We start from the raw sequence: 25,122 nt of genomic DNA on the forward strand, positions 1-25,122 counted from the left end.
GAGAAGTCAGAAAAAAATAGGGCAGTTAATGTTGCGGGGGTTTAATTGGACAAGAGAGAAAAAAAAACCAAAACGATTATTAATTGTGTGTTTTATACCAAAGGGTAATATACATCTTGAATTTTATTCTAAGATTTATGTTTACACAAAACACGTTTTTTGTTGATCTTAAAAGTTGAGTTGAAACTACAAAACAAACGGTACATACATATTTGTCATTCAGCTGAAAAGTCCTATTTTCTCTTGAGTTTATTTTAAGGAAACAAGTTGACCCTTAAAAATTAAGAAAAGTGGCACTTTTTAGATCAGGAAGAATATAAAGTTAAGTCACAGAGAAAGTTTTTCAAGCGGCAATCGAGTTTTAAAATTTATTTTATTTGTGAAGTTTTAAAGGGTTTAAAGGTTAAATTTATAATATAAACACATACAGAATTAAAATTCAATGACCTATTTTAAAATAACTATCAAAAGAACAAGGGGTCTACAAAAAAGGGGGGATGATTTTCCTGGTAATTTATATGGGCGACTGAGTGATAGATAATGTAACATTGTATTCCTAAATGTAGGGTGATTTAAGTATTTTTGAACCTGTCACCAATAAGAAAAATCCACGGAGTAAAATTTGAACCTAATGCTATGCTCTGCACAGAGCGGGCGCTACTAAACGCGGGAATTTTCAAATGAGAAACGACCGACTGGTGGCTGTGAATTCTCTCTACCTCCCCAAATATTCCGAGTTGTAGAAACATAAAGTCATAAGAATGTGGGACCGGGAATTAAGACTCCTGTAAAGATTCTAGATATGTTAACTTGTGGTTTTCTCAGTTTAAAGACAGAAGACTCCGCCTTTCCAGGCCCTGGCGAGAAAAACTGGAGATTACGGGCCTGGACAAGGCTTGTGGGAGGCAGCCAGAACGATAGGGTTCAGCCAACGCTAGGCTGGCACATCCAAGCCAGATGGCGGCGCTTTTCACTCCACGTTTTTTGCTACCTTGTAAGGAAGTGGGCGCGGGCAGAGCGGAATCGGTGCCTCCCGATTGGCTATCTGTCTCGGGGATTGACAGGTTCCTAGGCTCCGCCTCCACTGCTTTATTGACACTAATGAGCAAGTTCTTCCCACCGCTCTCCTGCCTGGAAGTGCTGACAGATCAAGGCAACAAATTTCAATTACAATCCCTAATTTGTGTCCGCAGAGTGTTTTTTACCCATGTTAGCCCTTTCTGGCGCATCAGTCGAGGCAGATCTTGGAGCAGCAGGAGGAGGTGGAGGGGGTGGGAGCGAAGGAGTGCATCAGTGAGAGAGCGCGAGAAAGACTGAGGGAAGGAAACTTGGCGGTCTCGTCGCTGGTTCCTCGGATCCCAACACCAGCGAGAAAAAGGAAACGACAAATTTCTTTTTGCCCGCGGCAGGGAAGGGGACAGATACCGAAGACCCCCCCAAGAACTGTTCCGTTTTTGGTGGGGCAAGGAGAGCGAGTGTGTGCGTGTGCCTGCGTGAGTGTATATGAGAGAGGGGCGGGCAGGCACCGGGCGGAGGGGATGGCCGAGAAGCGAAGGGGCTCGCCGTGCAGTATGCTAAGTCTCAAGGCGCACGCCTTCTCTGTGGAGGCGCTGATCGGCGCCGAGAAGCAGCAACAGCTTCAAAAGAAGCGGCGAAGGTTGGGCGCGGAAGAGGCGGCCGGGCCCGCGGACGACGGAGGCTGCAGCCGTGGAGGTGGCGCGGGCGAAAAGAGCTCCTCAGAGGGAGATGAAAGCGCTGCGCACCCACCGCCAGCTGGAGCGGCGTCCGGGCCAGCCCGGAGCTGCACAGACTTGGAGCCGAGCTGTGGGTCCCGAGGAGCAGCTGGTGAGTCGGCCCCTTCCAGCCCAACTTCTTTCCGGCGCTTCTCTTCTCAGGTCCCGCCCGCCCGCAAGGCGGCGGCGAACCTGAACTGAGAATCTGTCGGTGTGTGTGCGCGCGCGGGGTCCTTAATTTAGCCAGGAGCGCCTTGGCCTTGGGTGTCAGATACAAGGCTCCTTCACAACCTGGCCACCCTAGATACGGTTAAAATGCAGCTTCCAGCCTCGCCCAGCAAGCTGCCGCCGCCCACTCGGCGCGTCCAGCACGGACAGCCGCGGCTGTTTGCCGAGCGCGGAGATGCCAATTCGTGCTTTTCTCTGCTGCCTCCCTTGGGGTTCCAGCCAATGGGTGCTCCTTTTTCTTTCCTAAGTTTTAAAAGCCTGGGGCGGGGGGAGGGTAGAGCGACAGCATAACCCCCCCGAAACCGGAACGAATGCCCTAAACCGTTGGTTTAAACCAGGAAGAGGGCGGCGTATTTGCAAAAGTGGTTTCCCCGGGGGTAGCGGAGCGGTTCCCTTCCCTATCCGTCTGGATTTTCTTGCCAAGGCCAACGGCGATCGCTCGATTGCTTTTTGCGCTCTTCTCGCCGCTTTGCTGCTGGGCTTGAAGCGCTAAGCGTCCGGGAGCGGGGTCTGAAAAGGTCCCTGGAAGATGCCTCTGGCCGAGCCCAAAGCGAGACGCCTCAGAAGCCTGTCGCGAAGGGAGGCCCCCGCATTCGCGACTTGGGGCAGGGGCGCCTGGCGCTTTGGCGGCAAGCGCTTCGAGGAGCGGGTTCCGTAGGAGGCTGCCTTCGGACTGTACCCCGGGACTTGTGTCAGACCGTCGGGCGTGTGTCCTACACCCTGCGGCAGCGCGCAAACTTTTGGGGCCTTGGCCTTGCAAAGCCCCTCCCCGGGGTTCTGGATTTGTGGGTCTGGAGGGCCGAGCGCCCCGCCGGGGCTGAGAGGCACGTCTATCGATGGGACAGTTCGCTCGGTGTCCCCGAAGGCACTTGAAGCTTCCCCTTTTCCCTCAGTACTTTTCTTCTCAACCACCCACCAAGGGGTCCCCCTTTCCGAGCGGCTTCCCCTCGGGAGCCCTCACCGGTCCTTTCTCTGCCCTTTGCTGTCCAGGCGGCTGTGAGGACGGCTTTCTGCCGGGCGCTTCCCCGCTGGCGTCCCCAGGAGGCTCCCCGAAAGGGTCCCCCGCACCTGTCCTGGCCCGGCCAGGGACCCCGCTGCCCTCTCCCCAGGCGCCGAGGGTAGATCTGCAAGGAGCAGAACTCTGGAAGCGCTTTCACGAGATTGGCACCGAGATGATCATCACCAAGGCGGGCAGGTAAGGGGCGAGCTGCAGAGGACGCCCCCACCGACCCGGACGGTGGCTTCACCCAGTCCTCGCCCGGGTACGGAGAAGGGCCTGCAGCGCGGCGGGAGCTCTGGGTGGCCTTTTCAGACAGATGCGACAAGGCCCAACCATAGTTCACTTTTGAGGCTGACTTTCCTATTTATCACCAAAAGCAGTCGGTGAAGGGCTCAGCCTGGCCGCCCACTTGTTAGTGCCAGGAGAAAAGTGTTGTCGCCGCTAATGCCTCAACTATCGCGGCTGATGATCCTCACGCAGGGCCGTTAGAGATTCGAGGTCGTATTTACATCGAACCAGGTATTTATTTAGGCTCCAGTTACCAGTTCTGGAAACAGGGAGTACATTCTTCTCCTTCCTCTTTTAAAGTTTTAAAAACCGTTTACTCGTTAGCAGACTATGATCTGCCTTTTCAGATTTGAAACTTCTAGGTTGGTTCTTTCTCAGATTTCCTGGCACTGAGAACATGATGTATTGGGCTCTTTTGTTATTAGAATAGGATGAAAAATCCCTGAAATTATACAGTAATATATATTCAATCATGTATAGCTGTAAGAATAATTACCCTGATTTTTAAAAATCCTTTTTGTAAATCTACAGATATGGGGTTAAATATTTTTTTCCTAAATAAAGTCCAACACATAGCCTTAATTTTCAGAAGAAAAATAAAAATCTGTAAGAAATTATCTTTTTTAAGTATGAAATTTTCATATCCATCAGTAAAATAAATGGATTTGTTGGCTAGATCGTATTATTTGGAAGGCGGACGAAGAGATATTTGATATTCACATTTAAAATTTTCAGTTCATTTAGTGCAATGAAATCTATTAATGATATGTTCCTTAAAAGGAACTATAAAAAGCACACACAACTCTTTCAGGGAGTACACATGGTAAAAACCTGGATAGCATAAAAGTATCCGAACTTATTAGAAATTACAAAAACATATTTTATTGAATCCATATGCTACCTTCTACAGAGCTTTTATTAATGATCCAAATTCAGTTTTCAACAACACAAAGCAACAATTGTCTTATAAAGGATGTAGTTAAAGACCTTTACTCTTTATCTTACAGGTGCACTGAAATAACACTAAAACAGTCTGCATATTAAACTGTTCTCATGCTTAGTTAGGAATAATGGACTTTCCTTTCTCTGAAAGTGGTCTTTACTAGCATTATCGTTTTAGAAAAAAATTTGGTAAATAACTACTAAAATTTGTTATAAAGCTAAATTAGCCAAAATTAGATTAATTGGAAGTCCTAGATGTAAATCAAAGATGAATTTTTTAAAAAGGAATTTCTGTATTTTTAAAAAATATGTAAAATAAAATTTGCTGTTCTATTTCTTGCTGCTGTGCCCTTTTCAAAGGATAGGTACCTTTTGATATACATCTCTGGGAAGCCAAGAGAAATGGGGATTTCATTTGTTTCAATTAGTGAAGGGTTGAGTAAGATTGGTTAAAATAGAAAGCACTTTTAAGGTGTGATGGGGGAAGGAATTATTTGGTAAATATACATTGTGTTTAGTTTCTGCTTTCAATAAAGAAGTTTTACTATAGCTTTCAAATTTAGAGTAACTTTTGCACTTCACCTCTACCATGCTGCAGACAGGAAGTCCTGTCTCAATAAAGAACATATTGTTTGGTTATAGCATGGCACATTGGCTCCTTGTGGTTTTTTATAACCCCCTTTAAAATTTCACATTATAATATATTTTATCACTTTCAGAAATTTGGAATTTCTATTTCTACCATTTGGTCCATTTTATTATTTGTATTATTCAAGTAAATATGCTTACTGTCTTTGTTTTAAGAAGTGAAGTGCTTGCTTTCTTTAGTGCCATCACTCCCTCAGTGTAGGAGTAGTTCTTTTATTTTTAGCTCTGTTGACATTTTAATAAACATGGAGCACAGGCACACAGGGTGCAAAAATTACGTTTTGAAACCTTAGTTTAAATATGTTCTATGTTCTGACACTTTGAATTGCATTACCGTAAGGAAAGCTATGAATTTGACTGCATTAAAAATAGAGATTAGAGAAGATATTTTGCTTTAATCATTTCTCCATTCTTAATCACAAACAAAAACAAAACCCAGTCTACTTTCTCCTTTCCCTTTTAAATAGACGTATGTTTCCAGCAATGAGAGTGAAGATCTCTGGATTAGATCCTCACCAACAATACTATATTGCCATGGATATTGTGCCAGTGGACAACAAAAGATACAGGTACAGTGATTGGATACATGACAATAGGAAAAACTGTAGGACTTTGTAGACTAGTGCCTGTTTCATTTGTGACTACTATGAACATTGTTTCTAGATCCATAGTCCATTGTCCATGGATCTCAGCAGCCCAGATGATGTCTTCTCTTTCAGGAAAATGTGGAAACTGAGTTTTTGTTTTGTTTTCAATAGATACAGAAATGTCTTCAAACATTGAAGACTTTTAATAGGGGCCCATATGGTATTGCTAAAGAAAATATTTTTTATAAAACAGTTGATAAACTAAATGTATTTTTTACATTGATTCATGTTTCAGTTAGGATTCTGAGAGGAAATGTTAGGTAAAGTTTGTAGATACACATTATAAATTTTCTTGATTTTTAAAAAAATTCACATTAATTTCCTTTATCTTTTTATATTCAAAATTATAAATGTTTATAGGCCTTTTCCATTTAACATGAGAAAATTATCTAAGATTTTCTATAAAAATGAAAAATAAAATTTTTATAATTCATTTATATTAAGGCATCTCTAAACTGTCAATGAATTGTTACCTTTTGGACTTTTTTGGTTGGTAGTTAACAATTTTTAAAAACATTTATAATACTTTCATTTTGAAAGAGTACATTTATCTAGACATTAGGTAAACTTTGAAAAGATGTGTGTTCTTCAGTTTCAAACCAAATTTTTTTTCTTTTGTAAGAAAGTAAATCAGCTGTTTTTAATGGCAATGCTTTTTGTTTTTCTGAAGAGTTAAAAACACTAACATTTCAAAAAGGAAGTTTTGAGCATTGGAAGATTAGATGATGGATGCTGTTTAAATTTTGCTCCTCTTTGTTTCTTTTTAAATAGAGTGTTTAGTAAGTTTTAAAGTGAAATCAGATTTGTTTTTTCTCACTTTAAAATTTAGGGAGTTGTTTTTGCAGAATAGCTTTATGATGTCAAAAGTATATAGATTTCTGGGGTTTGGGGTTGTGGCTCAGTGGTAGAGTGCTTAGCTTGCACACGTGAGGCACTGAGTTCAATTCTCAGCACCACATTAAAAAAAAAATAAAACAAAGGTATTGTGTCCATGTTGAAGTAAAACAAAAATTTTTTTAAAAATATACAGATTTCAATTTATATAATGGCATATATGAAATACTACAAAAATGGATAATAGGAAGTTTTATTCCAGTTTTGTGTATAAGTTGTATTTTATACATTTATTGACTTAATTTTAATTATTTAATTTTAACTTATTTTAATTTTAATTGATTTTAATTAAAATAATTCATTAGGAAGTTTTGCTTAAATTGTTGCATAACAGAAGTTAGAAAGCATAAAAGTTTATTCTTTAAATGTGCTTGATTTAAAACTCATATGCTAATTTGTGCTTTGTGCAGAGGGAGATAATCTAATTCTTAATGAGCTAGGAAATTATTCCTTTCTCTTCTAAGTTTGTGTCCTACCTATTTCTTCCTCCACATCTCTTCCATATATTTTAGATGTTTTATTTTACTTAATTCATTCTTATCTAGTCTCTCACAGAAAGTATGAAAAATTTACATATTATTTTGATGATGTTAGATTTTAAAAGATCCAACTGTAAAACATAAATTTGCTTTCACTTTTGTTGCTCCCTAAAAAGAAAGTTGTATTTAGCATATATATTTAAACTCTTTTATGAAGAATGTGTAACATGTAGCATTTATCCTCTTAATGACTATGAAGTCTTAAACTACATGATATATATAATTTTGCAATATTTTGATAGAGCATATAACTCTATTTTGGTAGTAATGTAGTCATATCTACAGTGCAGTGTTTGCTTGCATTTCTAAGATTTCCTTTTTGCTTTCAATCTTTTTCAGTAATACTAAAATTTTTTTCACTTATTCTTTGATGTCAAGGACTGGTGGTGTTTGGTCAAGTTAAAATGATTGCCCCTTATCACAATGTAAAACAAGTAATCACAATATACCAGAATCAGAAACTTATTTATTAAAATAATGTACCAACTAAAGAAATGTTTTAAAAATTACTCATAATTTTTTGCTGATGCATTTTCCCAAGAAAAGGAATTAAATTATAGAAGGCATTGAGCTCAAAAGGGAATGAAATGTCACCCTACTTAAAACAAAGAGTCTCACCAGAGATGTGATGAAAATGTTTCCTGCTGTTTTTAAAAGCAATTTGTACATTACACAGGTAGAAATTTCTGAAACTATTTAGTTTCAGAAATTATTGCTATAAATTATATACCATATTTTAATACTCAAAGGTAACAAAAACATCTAGGACAATTTCATTTTATACTCTTTCATCACTGACACACTAGTTTCTAATTTTTAAATTTTAAATTAATATTAATAAATTACTGTATGAATATAGGTTTAAATTTTAAGATCTTATGTTTAACTTGAAACATTGTTATTTTAATGTATTCTTACTGAATCCTATATATTTGGTATGTATAATTAAACAGCATAGGATATTTTGTCTATTAGAAAAGTAACATTTATCGGTTATACCATCATTTTCAAAGTATTATTTATATCTTGATTAGTGGTATTTGGAAACTACTTGAAATAATTTTCTTACAAGAAAGAGAAATATCAGAGGTGAATCAAGGCCTACATTTAATATTATTTAAATTTAAAAAATTAAACTGAATACTTTATCCTAAATTTATAATGTCATAACATTAGAAAAAAATTCTAAATAACAGATAAGACTGTTTTCCTATCAAAATATGATAATTTCCTCTCACCTTTCTATTATCTATCCCACCAGATTGTACATAGCCTAAAATGGGAAGTGATCTTTAAGGAAGTATGATACTTTAAGATAATTGTCAAGTATTTTGAGATTTACTAAAAGATGATGTTGACAACTTCATAGTTTCTTCATGTCAGATGAATAATGGAAAATATCACACTATAGATAGAATTTCTAATGTAAGTGTAATTCATTAGAATTAAGTTACTTGAGTTTATGGGGGTGATAGTGTGCATATTTTTCACTAAGCTCTTAATGTCCTACTTACTGTGAGTTGTCAGTAGGCCCCTGAAACTTCAGAAAGTTTTTGAAAAGCACTTGAAGGCTTATTCTGGGTATAAAGAAGAAATAAATTTATTTTAGACATTAAGTGTGCACATTTGATCTGATACTGTTGAGCTGGAAATTCCAAGAAATAAATAGTCCATAATCTGAAAATCCTGTCTTTGCCTTGTAGGTATGTTTACCACAGCTCTAAATGGATGGTAGCGGGTAATGCTGACTCCCCTGTGCCACCCCGGGTGTATATTCATCCAGACTCACCTGCCTCCGGGGAGACTTGGATGAGACAAGTGATCAGCTTCGACAAGCTGAAGCTCACCAACAATGAACTGGATGACCAAGGCCATGTGAGTAGATGGCCTCTGTAATACACCACCATTGGATGGCATAGCCAAATATATGCTGTGTCTGACTGAAGGAAATGGACACTTCTAAGATCACAATATTACTTTCCTGGTTGATCAGCATGTGCATAATCTGTCCAAAAATCAAGATTATATTTGCATCAGAGACTATGCTTTTGGTTTTGAAGTATACTATGAAACATATAATAGGTTAAAACTAGATACTGCGTTTGTATTGAAGAGAAAAAACCCAAGGCAGAGACTTTTATTTTAGCCAAAATATTTGTGTGAATCTCAAGAGGTGCTAGTTATTATATTCTAAATGTAAATACTACTTAGGAGTTGGGTAAATGAGGATAATGATTTATTGTATCCTGCCTGCAGTCACTTCTTTTCTCAACAGAGGCTCATTGCTTCTCAGTACTAGCCCAGGCTTTTGCTATTTGTGTGTCCCATCTGCAAGCTCCCAGTTGTTTTATAATGGCATCTAATATGTCAAAATATGTTATAACAATAATTCCTTTTGTTCTTAAAACTGGTTAAACATGATATGTAAATTAAAGTTCAGCCATTTCAATAATACAGTCATTTTAACACCTTATTAATTTTATGCAGCATGGTTCTTATGCAAGATTTCTATTTTATTATTTTAATAAATAAGTAACCCTGGATTTAAGCTGATTTCTGTTCAAAGCTAACATTTCTATTAGGTTTCCATTATTTGAGAATGTTTTGATTGATGCAGAACTGAAATGCCTTAAAGAACACATAATACATAAAAAGAACAGCAATGTGTTCATTTCTCAAAGGAGTGACATAAAGATTGCATATTTATGAGCAAACCTTTTAAAACAAAAATACAAACTCATAAATTATAATACAGTGATGACAGGATATGGTTTGCAAGTTGCTAGACAGTGTCTTACACACTTTACCTTAATGAAAACCTTTGAGAACTAATTTCATTATAGTACATTTGCAGTGTCTAGATTTTCAGGACACATCTAGTAAAACCTCACATTGGTAGTGCTTTTGTTTATTAATTATTGCCTTTTATGATTTCAAACAGAATCAGAAAAAATAATATAAATTTCTTTTCTGAATCCAACTTCATGCCCTACATTTTAGTGCATTATTTTATTTTCCTTCTTTTTATTCTTTGTGCTTATTTCTACAATTTAATATAGTCAAGTTGTAATGAATATTCTTCATTTCAGTTAAAAAAACATCAATTTCTTCTTTCTCATTGTGGGAGCTGTCTGTGAAATGTTGGTATGTTGGTAGCATATTCAATGAGAGTTCCTTTTTAAATTTTTCTTTGTACAGGAAATTTTAGAAAAAATGTCACTTAGCATTAACTATTTTGGAAAGTTAAAAGTACCTTACCCTTTTTGAGTTTTCCTAGTATAAGAATATATCTTCTGAAGTGATTATTGGATCCAAAAGGTATTTTACTGTCATATATAAAGTTCAAAACTTCTAAAGTCAATAAATCCTTTTATAGTTCTGATTCTTTCAATCCAAATTACTGGCTTTATATCCAATATCTAATGTATTTAATATTAGATGTAGATTTAGTGATATATTCTGACTTTTAATGTTGTAATTTTGTATTGGAGAGAAAGGACCCAACTTGAGTTAATGCTGTTTTAACATTCTTCAGAAAATACAATGCATATATGTGTATATGTATATGTGTGTGTGTGTGTGTGTGTGTGTGTGTGTGTGTGTATACACACACATACATACAAAGAGTGCTACACATATACATATAGCTAAAGAGAGAGATTTAAATAATTGGGTCATGTGATTGTTGGGGAGCTAGCAAGTCTGAAATCTGTAGGGTAGGCTGGCAGGCTAAAGAGCCAGGGTGAGTTGGTATTGCACCTTGAATCTGAAGGTAGTCTTCTATCAGAATTTCCTTTTCCTTTGGGGACCTCAGTCTGTTTTCTTTTAAGGCCTTCAACTGATTGTATAAGGCCCACCCCCATTATGGAGGATAATCTGCTATACTCTAAGTCTACAAATTTAAATGTTAATGTTTCCTAAAAAATACTTCCACAGAAACATGTAGACTGGTGTTTGACCAAATATCTGGGTACTGTGGCTAGATAAGTTGATACGAAAGTTAACTATCAATATAATTTATTTAAAACATAAAAAGGTTACAAATTGAAATTCAGCTCTGTAAATCTAAATAATTGAAACATTTAACTATTAGAAAAGTAAAACACAGCAGAAACAGGTAAAATTTAGAAAAGTGTATAATTTATTTGGGAAATTTTTTAAGACTGGGCAGGATGTACTAGTTTAATAAAAGAAGGTAGGTAATGTGTGTGGAAGAGTAGGGAGAGAGCTATTTCTATGCAATTTGGAAGCAAGGAAACTGCCTTTGTAAAAATGTATGTACCTGTCAGTTACACCAGAGGAGAGTGTGTAAGGGAAAGTGCTCTTTTCCATTAATCATTTTAAAAACATTGAAAACTTTGTAAAATGTAAAAGATACAAAGCTATGGTCTGTGCCTTCGGTGAGTTTCTAGCCTAAATGGGGAAGGAAGGGATATTTTGTACAGTTTATCAATCCTGCCAGCTCAGAGAAGTAGAGATCTGGCCTTGAGAAATTGGGTGGGCTTCCTGTAGAAAGGTGTCTGTTATGTTTACTTAAAGTGTGCACAACATTAAAAAATTAACTTTGGCATAGAATATATTTCCATTTTGGATTCTCACTAAAGTTTCTTTCTAAATACTCCCTGGTATTTAGAAAGTTGAAAAGTCACTTTGGGAAAACTATGAATGTCATATCTCATGTGGTCCTAGGTCTAGTCACAGCCTGTGAGAATCTGCAATGGCAGTGCATTAAATTAATAAAAATTCCAGACTTACGTGGACTTCTCAAGTCTCAATGCTGTACGCTTGCACATCCTTAGCAGAGTAGAACTGGGAACTGGGAGGATAAAAAATGTAGGAAAGTAATTTAGCAAGTCACTGCTCATTTGAGTCCACAATTTTACTAGGAGTTATGGTACCTTCCTTTAGAATTAGATGTGGGTCATGGGGAAGGCAGAAGCTAAGTGCCTCCTCTGTGTCATGAAAGGGACTATTGAATTAGAAAGTTTCACCTGAATGGTATGGCCGTCTTGGTAGACCCTGAGTCACATTCACCAACAGAACTAGAAATAAATTCCTAATCTCTAATCTATCCTCATTTTGGGTCATTGATCCCTACCTGATCTTTGGAGAATCTTTAAGTTTTATACTGACTTTTATACAAAGCAAAATTCGTCCTTGGGCTACCCATGTGCAGATTGTTAGTATGCTTGGGTTGATTAAATTCTAACTATGTGCGTGTTTCCCTGTCCACATGGATCTTGCCATCTGAAGGAAAACATTTAGATAAGCATCTCCTGAAAAATTAGAAGACATTTAACAGGAAATGGTGCAATTTAAACCTCAGCAGAATTTGTACCTATCATGCTGGGATGCTTTGGAAAAGTAGCCTGGCAAGACCAGGCAGTCATCTTCAGGGGCCTGTGGGAGGACTTATATTACCAACTGCTGAGGACTCAGAGTTACAGGTTCCCTCTCTCACTATCTTCCTATTTCCTCCTTGGGAATTGGGTGGTAAAGCAAGATATTCCAGGGGAGTTTACAAAGTTGGTGGGAGGAATTTGTAGTGACCTAGAGTGTGGTACAGCACTTTTATTGTGATCATGGGAAAGTTACTTCACCCTTTGAGGCTTGGTTTTCTCATGGGTTATATTGGAATCAGATAACTTTGAGTGAATCAGGTGAGCTGATGTACATGAAAGTACTTATTTTTAAGGTACTTAAAAATTACTTATTTTATTTTGTCACATATAAAACGAAAGTTAGGCATTCTTGCTATAGTTTGTGAGTCAGTTGTTATAGCTTTGTCCCCTATCATTTAAAGTCAGTTGGTACTTGGTATCACCAAAAATGCAGGGAGCCAGATTTTTATTATCTGTTCCTTCTTGGTCTTTTGCTTGACTTATTCTAACATGGGAATTTAAGTCATCTGGAAAATTTCTAGTCAGCAGGGAGTTTCCCTATTCAGCTGTTCTGCAAGACTAAACGCAGCTGCCTGTCTGTCAAACCCCAGGCACTTTCAACTCATCAGATCAGAAATAAATAATATCATACTTCTTTTGACTCAAATTTAGTCTTTAAAGTAGAAGGCATGTATTAGCCTGTATAGGCGGAAGTGTTCTGCATTTATGGACATAGGTTTGTGTGACTGTGCTAATAGGTAAGCCCCAAATCCTCTGTCTAAACAGAACAGAGAGCTTAGAACATGCACATCAGATGTAATTATTTGAGTTTCAGTGATGGACATTATCATTGCAGTTTCCTTTTTTATAAGCCCAGTGGTTCTCCTGGTTCTGCTTGTTCTACTTTATAAGCAAACTGAGATTGACCACTCATCATATTTTTGATAGCTCATTAAAAAGAAAATAATGCTATCTTATAAAGAAGAATTGAAACTTATTTGGCATTCTCTAAAATAATTTCAGAAATACGCTGAATTCTTACAGATAATGTTGAAATTATATTATTTTGCTTGAATAATCTTCATATTGCTATTGACAATGGTTCCTTAACATGTAGACAGAGGCATACATTAGTCATTTCTATACCTTACCCCAATATACTGTACCTGAAGTCATTTTTGAATTGGTAAGAACATAAATTAATTAATTAAATGTGTATACCTACTTGGAGAAGTTTCCTTGAGTTATCAGAGCCCTCATAAAACAGGAACTTACTTTTCATTTTCTGGTGAACAGAAAACCCAAATAAACTTTTGTTTCCTTCATTCCAAGTCAGTTCATTTCAATCTTCTGAAATTGTGCATTTGTTTTTGTTCAATTAATGCAAAGTAGTTTTTCTTTTGATCTGTGATTTGTTTCTAAAAGCTATGATAATTCTCTCTGGGTTTTTATCAGAGCTGTTCTTTGCTTACCATAGGCATTTTGTTTCTTAGCTTGGAGAAAAGGAAGAATTTTCCCTCAAACTCTTGTATTCCCCAAGATGTCAAGTATGTATGGATTTCCTAAAGAGAGAAATTAGTTTATGTTCATATTTGAAAGTGTGTTTTAAGGTAAAAATTTATAATAAATAATTTGGGCAAAGGACCAGGACAGTTATATCATGAATTTTTCAGGTGATGACCTGTTGGGGCTGAGTTTACTACCTCTGTAGGCAGAGAACCATCGTTGTGCTTCCCTTGTTGGGCCTGGCCCAGTCCTGATGCCTGCCCACACAATGTTAAATTCATAAGGAATGCAGGCAGACATAGTGTTGAGATCAAGCTGTGGGTCACGGGAGTGGCTTCCAGATTCAGCCCTGAGGATTCAGAAGTCTCTTGCTTCTGTAGGCTTTAGCTTCATCATCTATAAGCTGGAATATTAATGGTAGTTTTTTCCAGACTTGGAAATGTTAAATGTAATGTTGCATAGAACCCTACATCTAAAGAAGGGAAGGGCCATGGCCCTAATTAGAAGACAGAAAGCAGACCTCAGTTTACCTGTCATCTGCTTTTCTCTCCCAGCATTTTTGAAAAAAATACTGAATGCAAGATACCTTTCAACCCTTCTGAGATATTGGGCTTACCAGGATATAAACTTAGATTTTAGTTATAACTTTTAAAATTAAGATCGTTTATCATAAACTGCTAGGAATAATATACTGAGGAAATGAGACAAAAAATTCATTTTTACTGAAAATCTGTTTAGGATATACTGATCATTGGAATCATCAGAATTCAATGTTGTTTCTGTGGTTTTCAAGCTTTTTACCTGACTTATAGCAGGACATACCTTTTATTTTATTATCTAGTGCAGATATATACACAGCCAGTGGAAACTGTTTTTCTGTATTTATCCTTACTATAAGCAACACACTTTATTTTTTACTGTATTTTATAATTTTATTTATTTAAAAAAAATTCTGGCTGTAACCCTTTTAATTGATTACGTGAAATTCTGCCCTTTTCTTATACCTGGAAAGAATTTTCAGAAGTTATGGATTCCTGTGTGTCCCCAGATGAGGATGAGAGCTCTTGAACCCATGCCTTTTCCTTTTATTCAATCTGCCTCTCTAAGAGGCATACCTAATCAGCCAGATTGTTAGAGCTGCTATCTGGGCATTTCTTCCACTAGCAGAAAAACTTGAGAGTAAAACAAAATAAAACAACAACAAACCTCTGACTACACTGTTAGTTACTACCAGAAAGTTAAAGACATCCTTTTGCAACTGCAAACACACTCTTGAGGTATAGGTGTAGTTTTGTTTGAGCTGATCAAAGATTTTGAATTTGGCTTATTAAATTTTGAATTTTGCCCACATCCTGAAAAAACATGAGGCAGGTCAATTGCTGTGTTCCCATACGAATTTTTTCCTCTCCAAATTTGTAAATATCCCCAAACCTAAATTCAAATCTATAGCTCAGGAAAGATATAATAGATTGTTAACTAAACTCATGTATGAGTATCTGAATATAGAATCCCAGCAGCAAATAGAAAATACCACTTGATGAGAATTTTTTTTCTCACTCAATCCTCTTCCAGCCTTCAAAGCATAAAACTTATAAAGGAGAAAGAATTCACCCACAATCTCATCATCCAGAGGTGATCACTATTCATATCTTTGTATGGGTCATTGTTACTATATTTTGATTTGGTTGTGACAAGTTTGTAACTGATTGTGGTACTATTATCATTTTGAGATTTACTAGGAAATATTTAATCACATAATGAGATGTTTCATAACAGTATGAGTAACAGCTGAATACCACTGGATTCCATGGTGTGAATTTTCGTTTCCCTAACTAACTTACTTACGTTGGGAATATAAGTGGTTTATAGTTTTTCCCACTGTTACAAATTATGTAATGCACATCTTTGTACATGTAAAACTTTTCTGAATTTGGAATACATCCTTAGCATAAATTCTCAGAGTGGAATGATTGGTTAGAAGGTAATTGAACCGCATTGTGGATTCCTACAACAGAGTCTAAGAGGCCCAGCTTTTCCATTCTCAAGAGTCTAAGTTTTGAAGAAGCTTTATGATAGAGATACAGGTTCTTCTGGCAATCCAGAGACTTTGTGAGCTACACACAAAGCAGATGCTAAGATGTCTTTAAAGTTGCTTAGCTCTTGAGCAAACATGTGTAGTCACAGATGAAGGAAAAGTTTACTCTGAAGAAGACTTTTTGTATAAATACTTATTTTTAGGTTTTTTATGGTTCATGCAATTTAAATAATCATTTCAATCTAATTTTTAGTTTTATTGGTTTATTGGTCTTTTTTATAATTTGTATCATTATAAATATAATTCTTATGAGTTTATACTTGTATTTTAAGCAACAGTAAATTTAATGTTGATTTCCCATGATTATACTTAGGGTTTCACTAAAATAATGATTTTGTTTTATATTTTTATGAACAGTTTACAAATAACTTCCTAACCCTCCCTCTTCTGTTTGACATATTTTATTAAAGTCATTTCTTCATCCTTGGAAATGTTAATTTCCAGCAAGACTTTATTATATGTATTAAATATTGAATTTTAGTGTCAAGATTTGTCAGAGGTTTCTGATTATATTTGGATTTTCTTTCCTTGGTGTAGATTATTCTTCATTCTATGCACAAATACCAGCCACGAGTTCACGTGATTCGCAAAGACTGTGGAGATGATCTTTCTCCCATCAAGCCTGTTCCATCTGGGGAGGGAGTGAAGGCTTTCTCCTTCCCAGAGACAGTCTTTACAACGGTCACTGCCTATCAGAATCAGCAGGTATTGTTTTTAGCTGGTATCTTTTTAGAATGTTTCAATAGATGGTATATTGGTATATCTAAATGTCATGAATCATCATACAATTTTTGCCATATATAACATGCAAAGCATATGTATGCATATTTATAACAACAATACTTTATCCATGATTTCCCCAAGTATGGCTTCTCCCATGAGGACTTCTTTAGATGATAGGAGATGAACATGTAAAATATAAACAGAGAATTGTATTGTAAAGCATGGGATTTGGATCTTTAAACTGCCAGCCATGAAAATATTTCAGAAGCATTTATCCTGTACATTCATTTTTGTGTATTTTTCCTTTCAAACTATGTTTTATGGGTGATAAAGAGTGATTTAAGTATAATAGTCTGAAAGATTAGCCATTATGAGGTAGTCTTTTCATAAAGTTTGAAATAATTTGAGAAGTAAAATATTTCTTTTCTATATTAGTAAACATGAGACTGTGTTTGCTTGGGTCAAGAAAGTAGAATTCAATCAAAGGCAAAAGCTTAGTACATGTGATTCCAGCCAGTTCGCATAAGAAATGATTATGTAATAGCTGATATGGCCTGGAGGAGATATTTTTTTTTCTTTTAAATTTCAGTGGTCAGCCAAATTGTTTTGGGTTTTCACTTCTCCTTACCTATGTATATATTTCAGTAAAAATTTAAGGATTTTCAAATTCTGTTGTGGTAACCACTGTTTTAAAACTTCTTAGGAGATGTGAGTCCCCCCATGTGTTCTTCAGAACTGAGGGGCTAAACGCTCTTATCCTGTGGCAACACCAGTCCCTCAGCCAAAGCCAGCCTGTTCCGCACACTCACATTTCCATTCTGTCATGTACCCCTTTACGTAGAAACATGAAATGTAACCTTTAGAAGGTCTAGAGAAAATTAGGATGATCTTCTCAAAATTTTAGGGTCGGGAAATGACTTTCTCAGGGGAAGTCAGTGCATGAGGAGAAAATAGCAAAGCTTTAGTATACTTTTAACTACTCTGATTCATGGTCCCTATCCCTGTCTCTCTCTTACACACAAATTACCTGTGCTTTATGTGTTATTTCCTCCCACTCTCTGGTAGAGTAAGTTTAATATAGTAGGCTTTAGGCACATGTTAGTGACTAATACCAACTAGCAAACATTGACAAGTCGATTAGGAGACTGGAAAAATTGGAAGGGAAATTGGTAACAATAACATGCAATTACATTCACTTTTTAATGTCCCAGCTCCTAGTTTTAAGAACTTATGGAAATTGGTTTAACTTATTAGAACTAATAAAAATAAAACAAAGAACCTGTGCAAAATTGGTAAGCAGATTCACCCAGTTATTAACAGCATGAGCTCTGCATTTTGGTTTCCTAGTCCATTTCTACTGGCTAATAACTATATGACTTTGGGAAAGTTACTTGTAAAATGTCACTTCAAAAGAAAACAAAATTGAGATAATAGCTATGCATAAGCTGTTATGATAATTAAATGATTGGTATGAATAAAACTTCATATACCCATACATAGTCTGCATTCAATAAATGTGGTAATGTTAGTAATAAAAATAATAGTAATTGTGACATATTTCTATTTAGACAAACACAATTATATAAATATGTACTCTTTTTAGTAATAATATTTTAAATGTTTAAATTATTTAGTGCTATTTAAACATTACTGAAATGAACAGAGAATTGAACTGTAATGATCTGTGAAGACAAATACCCTTCACTGATAGATTGGAAGACATGGTGAATTAATTAACAAACTCTTTCATATGTCCGTTATAATATAGTTCTATCCACATATCAAGACAATGTCATATGGAGCACATGTGTCTTAAGTGTTGCATGGCTGATTAGAGGATGGCTGAGAGCATGCACGGGCAGTCTAGGAGAACTGTAGAGGTCTTTTTTTTGCTATAGTGTTATCCAACAAAGTTCATCCTCAGCCAAGATGGATACAATCAGAAATATATTATTTAACTTTGTAGATTTCTTAAGCCAATGAATTTAGAGTGTAAAGCATGGTGTACTTCTAAAAGATAGACTATCAATTCCTTTGGGCAAAGTACAGATATGGTAAGAAATAGATGGGATGTTATTTATTAGGGTCAACTTTAGGATGGCAAAAGTAAAATAAAAATAAATTTAATTGAGATGATTAGAACATTTGTAAATCCCCCTTCCTCCTAAATCTTGTGGTATTAGTGGGCAAGATTATAAGACAACAAATTGGAACTCCAGGTAAAATTACATTTTCATTTATTTCTACTACATGTATAAGATTTAATCTCATTAGAATCTTCAAGTAGTGGTTACCTCTGGTTCACTGTAGTGCTGGGATCAAGTTAGGATTCTAAAAATAAAATAAGAAAAGAATAAAATGTTCAGATGAGTGCCAGAAAGGAAAGGAGAGACAAACAAAAATACAGAGGCAGAACATTAAAGGAGTGTGGGTGTTACCTAATTCTGAAGAAGACTGTGGAAGAGCTTTATAACATTTTAAGAATATGAATGGCTGATAAATGGATGTTAGATATTATTTCCCATTACCTCTATTGCAAGAGAAACAATTAAACCACATCACAAAGTTCAAGGGAATAGCTTCAGTTTCTAGAGGATTTTCAAACAAAGGGCAAATTATCACCAGATGATTCAAGATCTTCTTTCCTAAGACTATTAAAAGCAAAGCAAACTTTAATCTACGGAGTTTGATAAGTAGTGAGAAAGTATCTTCTTCATAGCATATGAATGTTCTGGATGATTTCTGAAATTTTTTTTAACTTTACTGCTAAAATATTAAAATATGTGATGAATGGAAAGAGGAGCACAGTAGAATTCTCTATCAAGTTAACCTTTGAATAATTTGTAGTTCTGCAATTATTTGTTTTATAACTTTATTTCACTCTGCAGATTACTCGCCTTAAGATAGATAGGAATCCATTTGCCAAAGGCTTCCGAGACTCTGGGCGAAACAGGTAAGTGCTAGTGAAAAACCATTCTGATTGTAATAAAATATATTTGATATTTTATTGTGGATTTTCTTTTACAAACTAAATGTTTAAATTTACTCATAGGGTATTGAAATAATTTCTCATGATAATTTAAATTGATCAATACTGTTTTACGTTGGATGCACCTTTGGAGTGTGATGGTTTGGGCTGCCTTAAGTGAACTTTCACGCATGATTCTGATGTGAAGATGAAAGCTCTAAGTGGTTCATTGCATGTTGCTTCTTAAGAGGCCTTGAAGCAGTCTACCCTTATAGGCCAGGGCCCTTGATATCCCAAGTAAATGCCCTTTCTGCCTCTGCTATTGGTTTAGAATTTCCTTAGTGATGACACAACTGTTTGTTGATTCTGTCTAGTGAGTATGATTGGGTCTCTTATTATCTCAGATTTAAAACTGGAATATGAAACTCCTTCCTGTTGCCAAGAGAGCTGATGTTCTTTAGTTCCCAAATTTGTCTTGGTTCTGCTAACAGTCACATAGTTTATTTTTTCTGTGTTGTGTTTATGGTGTTTATACTAAGTGAGAGAGCTACAATAATGAATTCCATTCTGGTACTCTTATGAAAAAGCAGATTATCTAGCCTGTATGCCAAGAGTTTTAAATTTATTGATATGATTCTATTCCAATACAGTTCAGTGCAACATTTTCTAAAATAACTTTTAGTTACAGAGATTAATAGTAGACTAATGTTCTACAAAGCCCTTTTCTGGGTAAGACTTTGACTTACATGTTTTCAAAAGTCTCTTGTATTTAACTGGGCACAGTAGCACACACCTGTAATCCCAGTGGCTCAGGAGGCTAAGGCAGGAGGATCTTGAGTTCAGAGCCAGTCTCAGCAACAGCAAGGTGCTGAGCAACTCAGTGAGACCCTGTCTCTACATAAAATATATAAAATAGGGTTAGGGATGTGGCTCAGTGGTCGAATGCCCCTGAGTTCAAACCCCAGTATCCCTCCCCGCCAAAGTATCTTGTTTTTAAAAAGAAATATATGAACATTTTAAAAATCACTTTACTTCCCAAATCACTATAATACTACTTGAAAACTTAGTATTAATTTGGTCTGTCTACACAAAGTCAAAATCCTCATTTATTTTGGAGACAATTTCATTTGAAATTTTAGAAAGAAAACCATTAGGTAACAGTTGAGAGTTTTAGTTCTTTCATTTGATTGATGGGGCAAGGTGGGCAACAGAGACCTTTTCTCAGAATACACTAAATTGCTTACAGTGACTTGACGTCATCTTCATATGTAATGGCGTCATTTAAATACCATGCAATGTAAGGACTAAAATGCAATTAAAATTCAGCAAGAGTAGAATAACTTTCTGCAGGTGGATCAATAGGACTGACCAATAAGAGGCTTCCCTCTGAAATTCATCACCTTTTTGGGTAGGTTTGCAGCTATACCTAATGCACAAGTTGTCTCCTATATTTGAAAATACGTCTTTTTAAAAAAATTATTTTTATTTAAAAAATGTTTTTGTGGTACTGGAGTTTGAACCCAGGGATACTTTAACAGTGAGCTACAGCCTCAGTCCTTTTTATTTTTTAGTTTGAGGCAGAGTCTTACTAAATTGCCTGAGCTAGCCTCAAACTTGTGATCCTTCTGCCTCAGCCTTCTGAGTCACTGGGATTATTTGACTTTGTGTCTTTTTAGATGTCTGTTTCAATGTGGAGAAAATGTTTGGTTGGCTTTTGCTAGGTTATAATAGCTTCTTATTAACTTGCTTTTCAGATGAATTTCTGAAAACTGAATGCAGATTCAACCATAATTTAGTAATCTAAGATCATATAGTGAGGTGGCTAAAGGGAACCTTTGGGGTAAAGTAACTCCTCTACCTTGATAAATGCTTTGATGGAATCTTCTTGTGACTGTGTTTATATCAGATTAGTATTTACTCACTTCAAAATCTTGCACTGGTTTCAGGGACTTTTTTTTTAAGTAGAAGAGGAATTTATTAAAATTTATTTGAACTGAAAGAGGACTGCAGCGAGGCTTTGAATGTATATATGCCAGAAACCATGTCCAAGCTATTGATTCTTCCAGTGAAGACCTCACTTGCTACCAACACTGGAGATTTCACTGCTTATACCCTGTCAGTTCACTTATGAGGGCAAATTAAACAATATTCTTAAAGTATATTTTATATAGATAATAACAATGAATGAACCTTTTACAAGTAGAAGTGAGATGATGTATATGACAACTTTTCAGGAAATATACTAGATATGCCAACATAATGAAAAGACATTTGTTTATTTAAATATAGTCAGTAAAAAAATTAGTAGTACTGGGGAAAATAAACTACTAAGCTGTTTGGTATGGTGAGGTCAAAATGCTAGGTTTTGATATTTCCTTTTCTTTGGCTATTTCGGGAATGTGTAGGCATGGCATCCAATGGTGCTTGCTATTATTTTTTCCTGACTGTAATAAAACTTTTAATGTTTTTAATGGACATACAGAAAACAATGAATTATGCTTGAACTGTTTTTAAAATTTTTTAAAATTGAAATTCCTTTTTTGCTTCAAATGTTTTAACAGTATTCTTATAGGTGAAGTATATGATCTCTGAGTTTTTGCTAGTGAAATAAGGTTGCAACTTTTTTTCTCTTGAAATTATCTCTTTTATCAAAGCTGAGCTCTTCATGGGTCACTTCCTAATATTAAATATTTATAAATCAATATTCTACATTTAAAAATTTGATATTAACATATTTGAGTCATAAGTACCAAAGATGCAAATATTAAAGAGAATTTTGTCAGTTTTAAATATTTATAACTTATGTATTATTTTCCTTTAGAAAAAAGAACCTAAGTTATATGTAGGAAAGTATAGTGATTTTAAGGGGTATGGAGGACTGCAATATTTTAAAATTTATTTTGAAAAGTTTTTATTAGTGTATTATTATTTACATAATAGTGGGGTCCATTTTGACATAATTTTTAAATTTGTTGAGAAGAAAGTTCAAGAGAAAAAAAAATCAAAATAGTCCTTTATTACCCCGGTACTATTGTGCAGTTATTTTTTTAAAAAACAAATTTCTATTTTAATTTTTTTCACATACATAAAATAAACAAATTGAGCAGAACAAGAAATAAACGTGAAATTATGATTGTTTAAACTTTATAAAACAATTTTCTTTAATTAAAAATTATCCTTTCCTGGCTATTTATGACTCCACAGCCTATTTTATAGGAATCAGTAGCTTTGGCCCTTAAAAGCTCTCCTGCAAGACATTTGCTATGTGAGAGCGAATTTATGTGCTGAGAATAGTTTCATTCTTCAGTTAGGCCTTAGGTTTGACCCTATAAAATTTTTTACTCAGGAAGGTACAAAAATTTCTTCTCTTTAAATACCTCAGGAAAAACATAACCATTTTACTAAATAAACTTGGCCATTTGATAGCATAAATTAGAGCAGTGATAAAATGTGGAAGTTGTTCAAAGGCACCTTGTATAAATTATCGCCTTGGCTACTCTCCTGCAGGAGGTGCCTTTCATCTTTTCTTTAACTAGATGGGAAAAGTCTCCATTACTGGAGAAAATGAAGGCTTTTTAACAAAAGTCCAGATTCAGCTAATAAATATTTTATAACTGTTTCCTGCAAAATATCTGAAATCCTTTCTGGAACTTGCAGTGTGAAACAGCAGCCTCAGGAAAAATATCAATAGCTCCAAATCAGATCACTTGTAGACATATCACCTTCAGAGCATCTCTTTAAAGCTTGGGGTTATATATTTGTGATACTTAATAACTTTTGCCAAAAATTTGGTTTATATATTTGAAGCATAGTTGGCTTTATACTGTTAAAGCAAATAATGCAGTAGTACACATCTCTATAGTGAAATAAAGTTCTAAGTCCAGTGAATGCTACTTTATTATCTTAGTAAACTCCCACAAGACTGTTTTTTAACACTTTGGTATCTTTAATATTGAAAACCACCATTATCAAAATTCATCTATGTGATAATAAAAGGCAATTTTAAAAATAAAGCTGTGTCCTAATGTTCATTTGCATTTAAAAAATCTTTTTTTTCCTGGAACATCATAAAGATTTAGTATTGGTTTGCACTAAATATAGAGTAATCAGCTAAATAGCACCCAGTATTTGTTACTCCAGTATTAATACAACTCACTACTTGGGGGTCTGAGATTGAGTAGGCTTGCAAAACTGCCCAGAAACGAATACTTTAATGGAAAAAAAAAGTGCTACTGAGTTGCATGATCTTAAATTTTACTTGTTTTTTGGCCACAAATGTGATGTTTGATTTGGAAAAAATAACTTAGAATAACACAACTTTAGAGCTAGAAAAGGGTTTCAGAGCTTTTATAACCTAATTCTCACTTTGTAGGAAGCTGAAATCCAGAGAGGTTAAGAAATTGACTTAAGGTCACACAATTAGTTTTAGTGACTTGCAGTCAAGCCCATTTCTTCTGATCCCAATCTAGTGTTCTTACCATTAAATGATAGTTTCTGTGGGACATTATTATGTTAGAAGCCAGATTCTCTTCTTCTTTCCTAAGTAGTCCAGATAGAACAAGTGCAGTTCCCTCGGTGTCCTGCTCTTCCTTTGGTAGCCCGTTCATATTATATCTGTAGGGCTGGGGATGCCTTTTTGAGGTGCTCTGAGAACAGTGTTCCCCTGAGCCTACAACTGAAGAGATGAGTCAGGTTCCTGAGTATACTCAGGAAATGTGTTCATGCATGCACATATGCTACCCCTCCACCCATGCATAACTGTTCTTTTGTTATTAAAATGGGATAGGTGTGCTTTTCATTGAGTTGGGACAGAAATAAATAGATCAATGGAGACTATATCTGCACATTCTAAGGAAGCAAATTCTGCATGTAAAACATTGGTCCAGAAGGAGTAGTAGTGTGAAATGGTTTTATCTGCACAAGTCACTTTTGCTAATTGGAGAGGTTTTACCCTATAGGTAAAGGTGATATGACTCTTGGTGGTCTTTTCCTCTAGTCTTAGTCCATAGTTCATGATTTGAGGGTACAGGGAATCCAGAGGAGGTAGCACCTGAGTTGTAGTTATCAAGCATATCTGACAATCACAAGAGATGTCTGAGTAGTATTTGATACCTCAGGAAGCAGGAATTTCCTACAGTAGAGGTATAGATTTCATAAAAGCACACTATTATCTTTTTGGTGGGCTGGTGGCATTGGGGTTTGAACTCAAGGGCACTTGACCACTGAGCCACATCTCCAACCCTATTTTGTATTTTATTCAGTGACAGAGTCTCACTGAGTTACTTAGCATCTCGCTTTTGCTGAGGCAGGCTTTGAACTCACGATCCCCCTGCCTCAGCCTCTTAAGCTGCTGATTACAAGTGTGTGCCACTGTGACCAGAATAATGTTATCTTGATTAACAAATTGCTTAGGACTGAGGAGGTTGAGGGATGAATTATAAGGTCTTAGCTCTTTTGAAAATGGCTAATTGAGTGAAGGGCCTCAATCCCACCTCATGTAAGGAAGGAAAAACTGAATCACTTATGGAAG

General features: G+C 35.8%; 1 protein-coding gene across 1 annotated transcript in view; it reads left to right on the forward strand.

The window, feature by feature from the left end:
- Positions 1 to 1,385: 1,385 nt before the first annotated feature.
- Tbx18 (T-box transcription factor 18) overlaps positions 1,386 to 25,122 on the forward strand; it is a 29,478-nt gene continuing 5,741 nt past the window's right edge. Inside the window, exons 1-6 of the mRNA XM_026411028.2 lie at positions 1,386 to 1,845; positions 2,952 to 3,156; positions 5,307 to 5,408; positions 8,623 to 8,794; positions 16,439 to 16,606; positions 19,513 to 19,577. Of these exons, the coding sequence (XP_026266813.2) occupies positions 1,539 to 1,845; positions 2,952 to 3,156; positions 5,307 to 5,408; positions 8,623 to 8,794; positions 16,439 to 16,606; positions 19,513 to 19,577 (1,019 nt within the window). The 5' untranslated portion in view covers positions 1,386 to 1,538. The remainder of the gene's footprint in view (positions 1,846 to 2,951; positions 3,157 to 5,306; positions 5,409 to 8,622; positions 8,795 to 16,438; positions 16,607 to 19,512; positions 19,578 to 25,122) is intronic.

This window comes from Urocitellus parryii, chromosome 8, assembly GCF_045843805.1.
Source record: "Urocitellus parryii isolate mUroPar1 chromosome 8, mUroPar1.hap1, whole genome shotgun sequence".
Classification (NCBI taxonomy): Eukaryota; Metazoa; Chordata; class Mammalia; order Rodentia; family Sciuridae; genus Urocitellus; species Urocitellus parryii.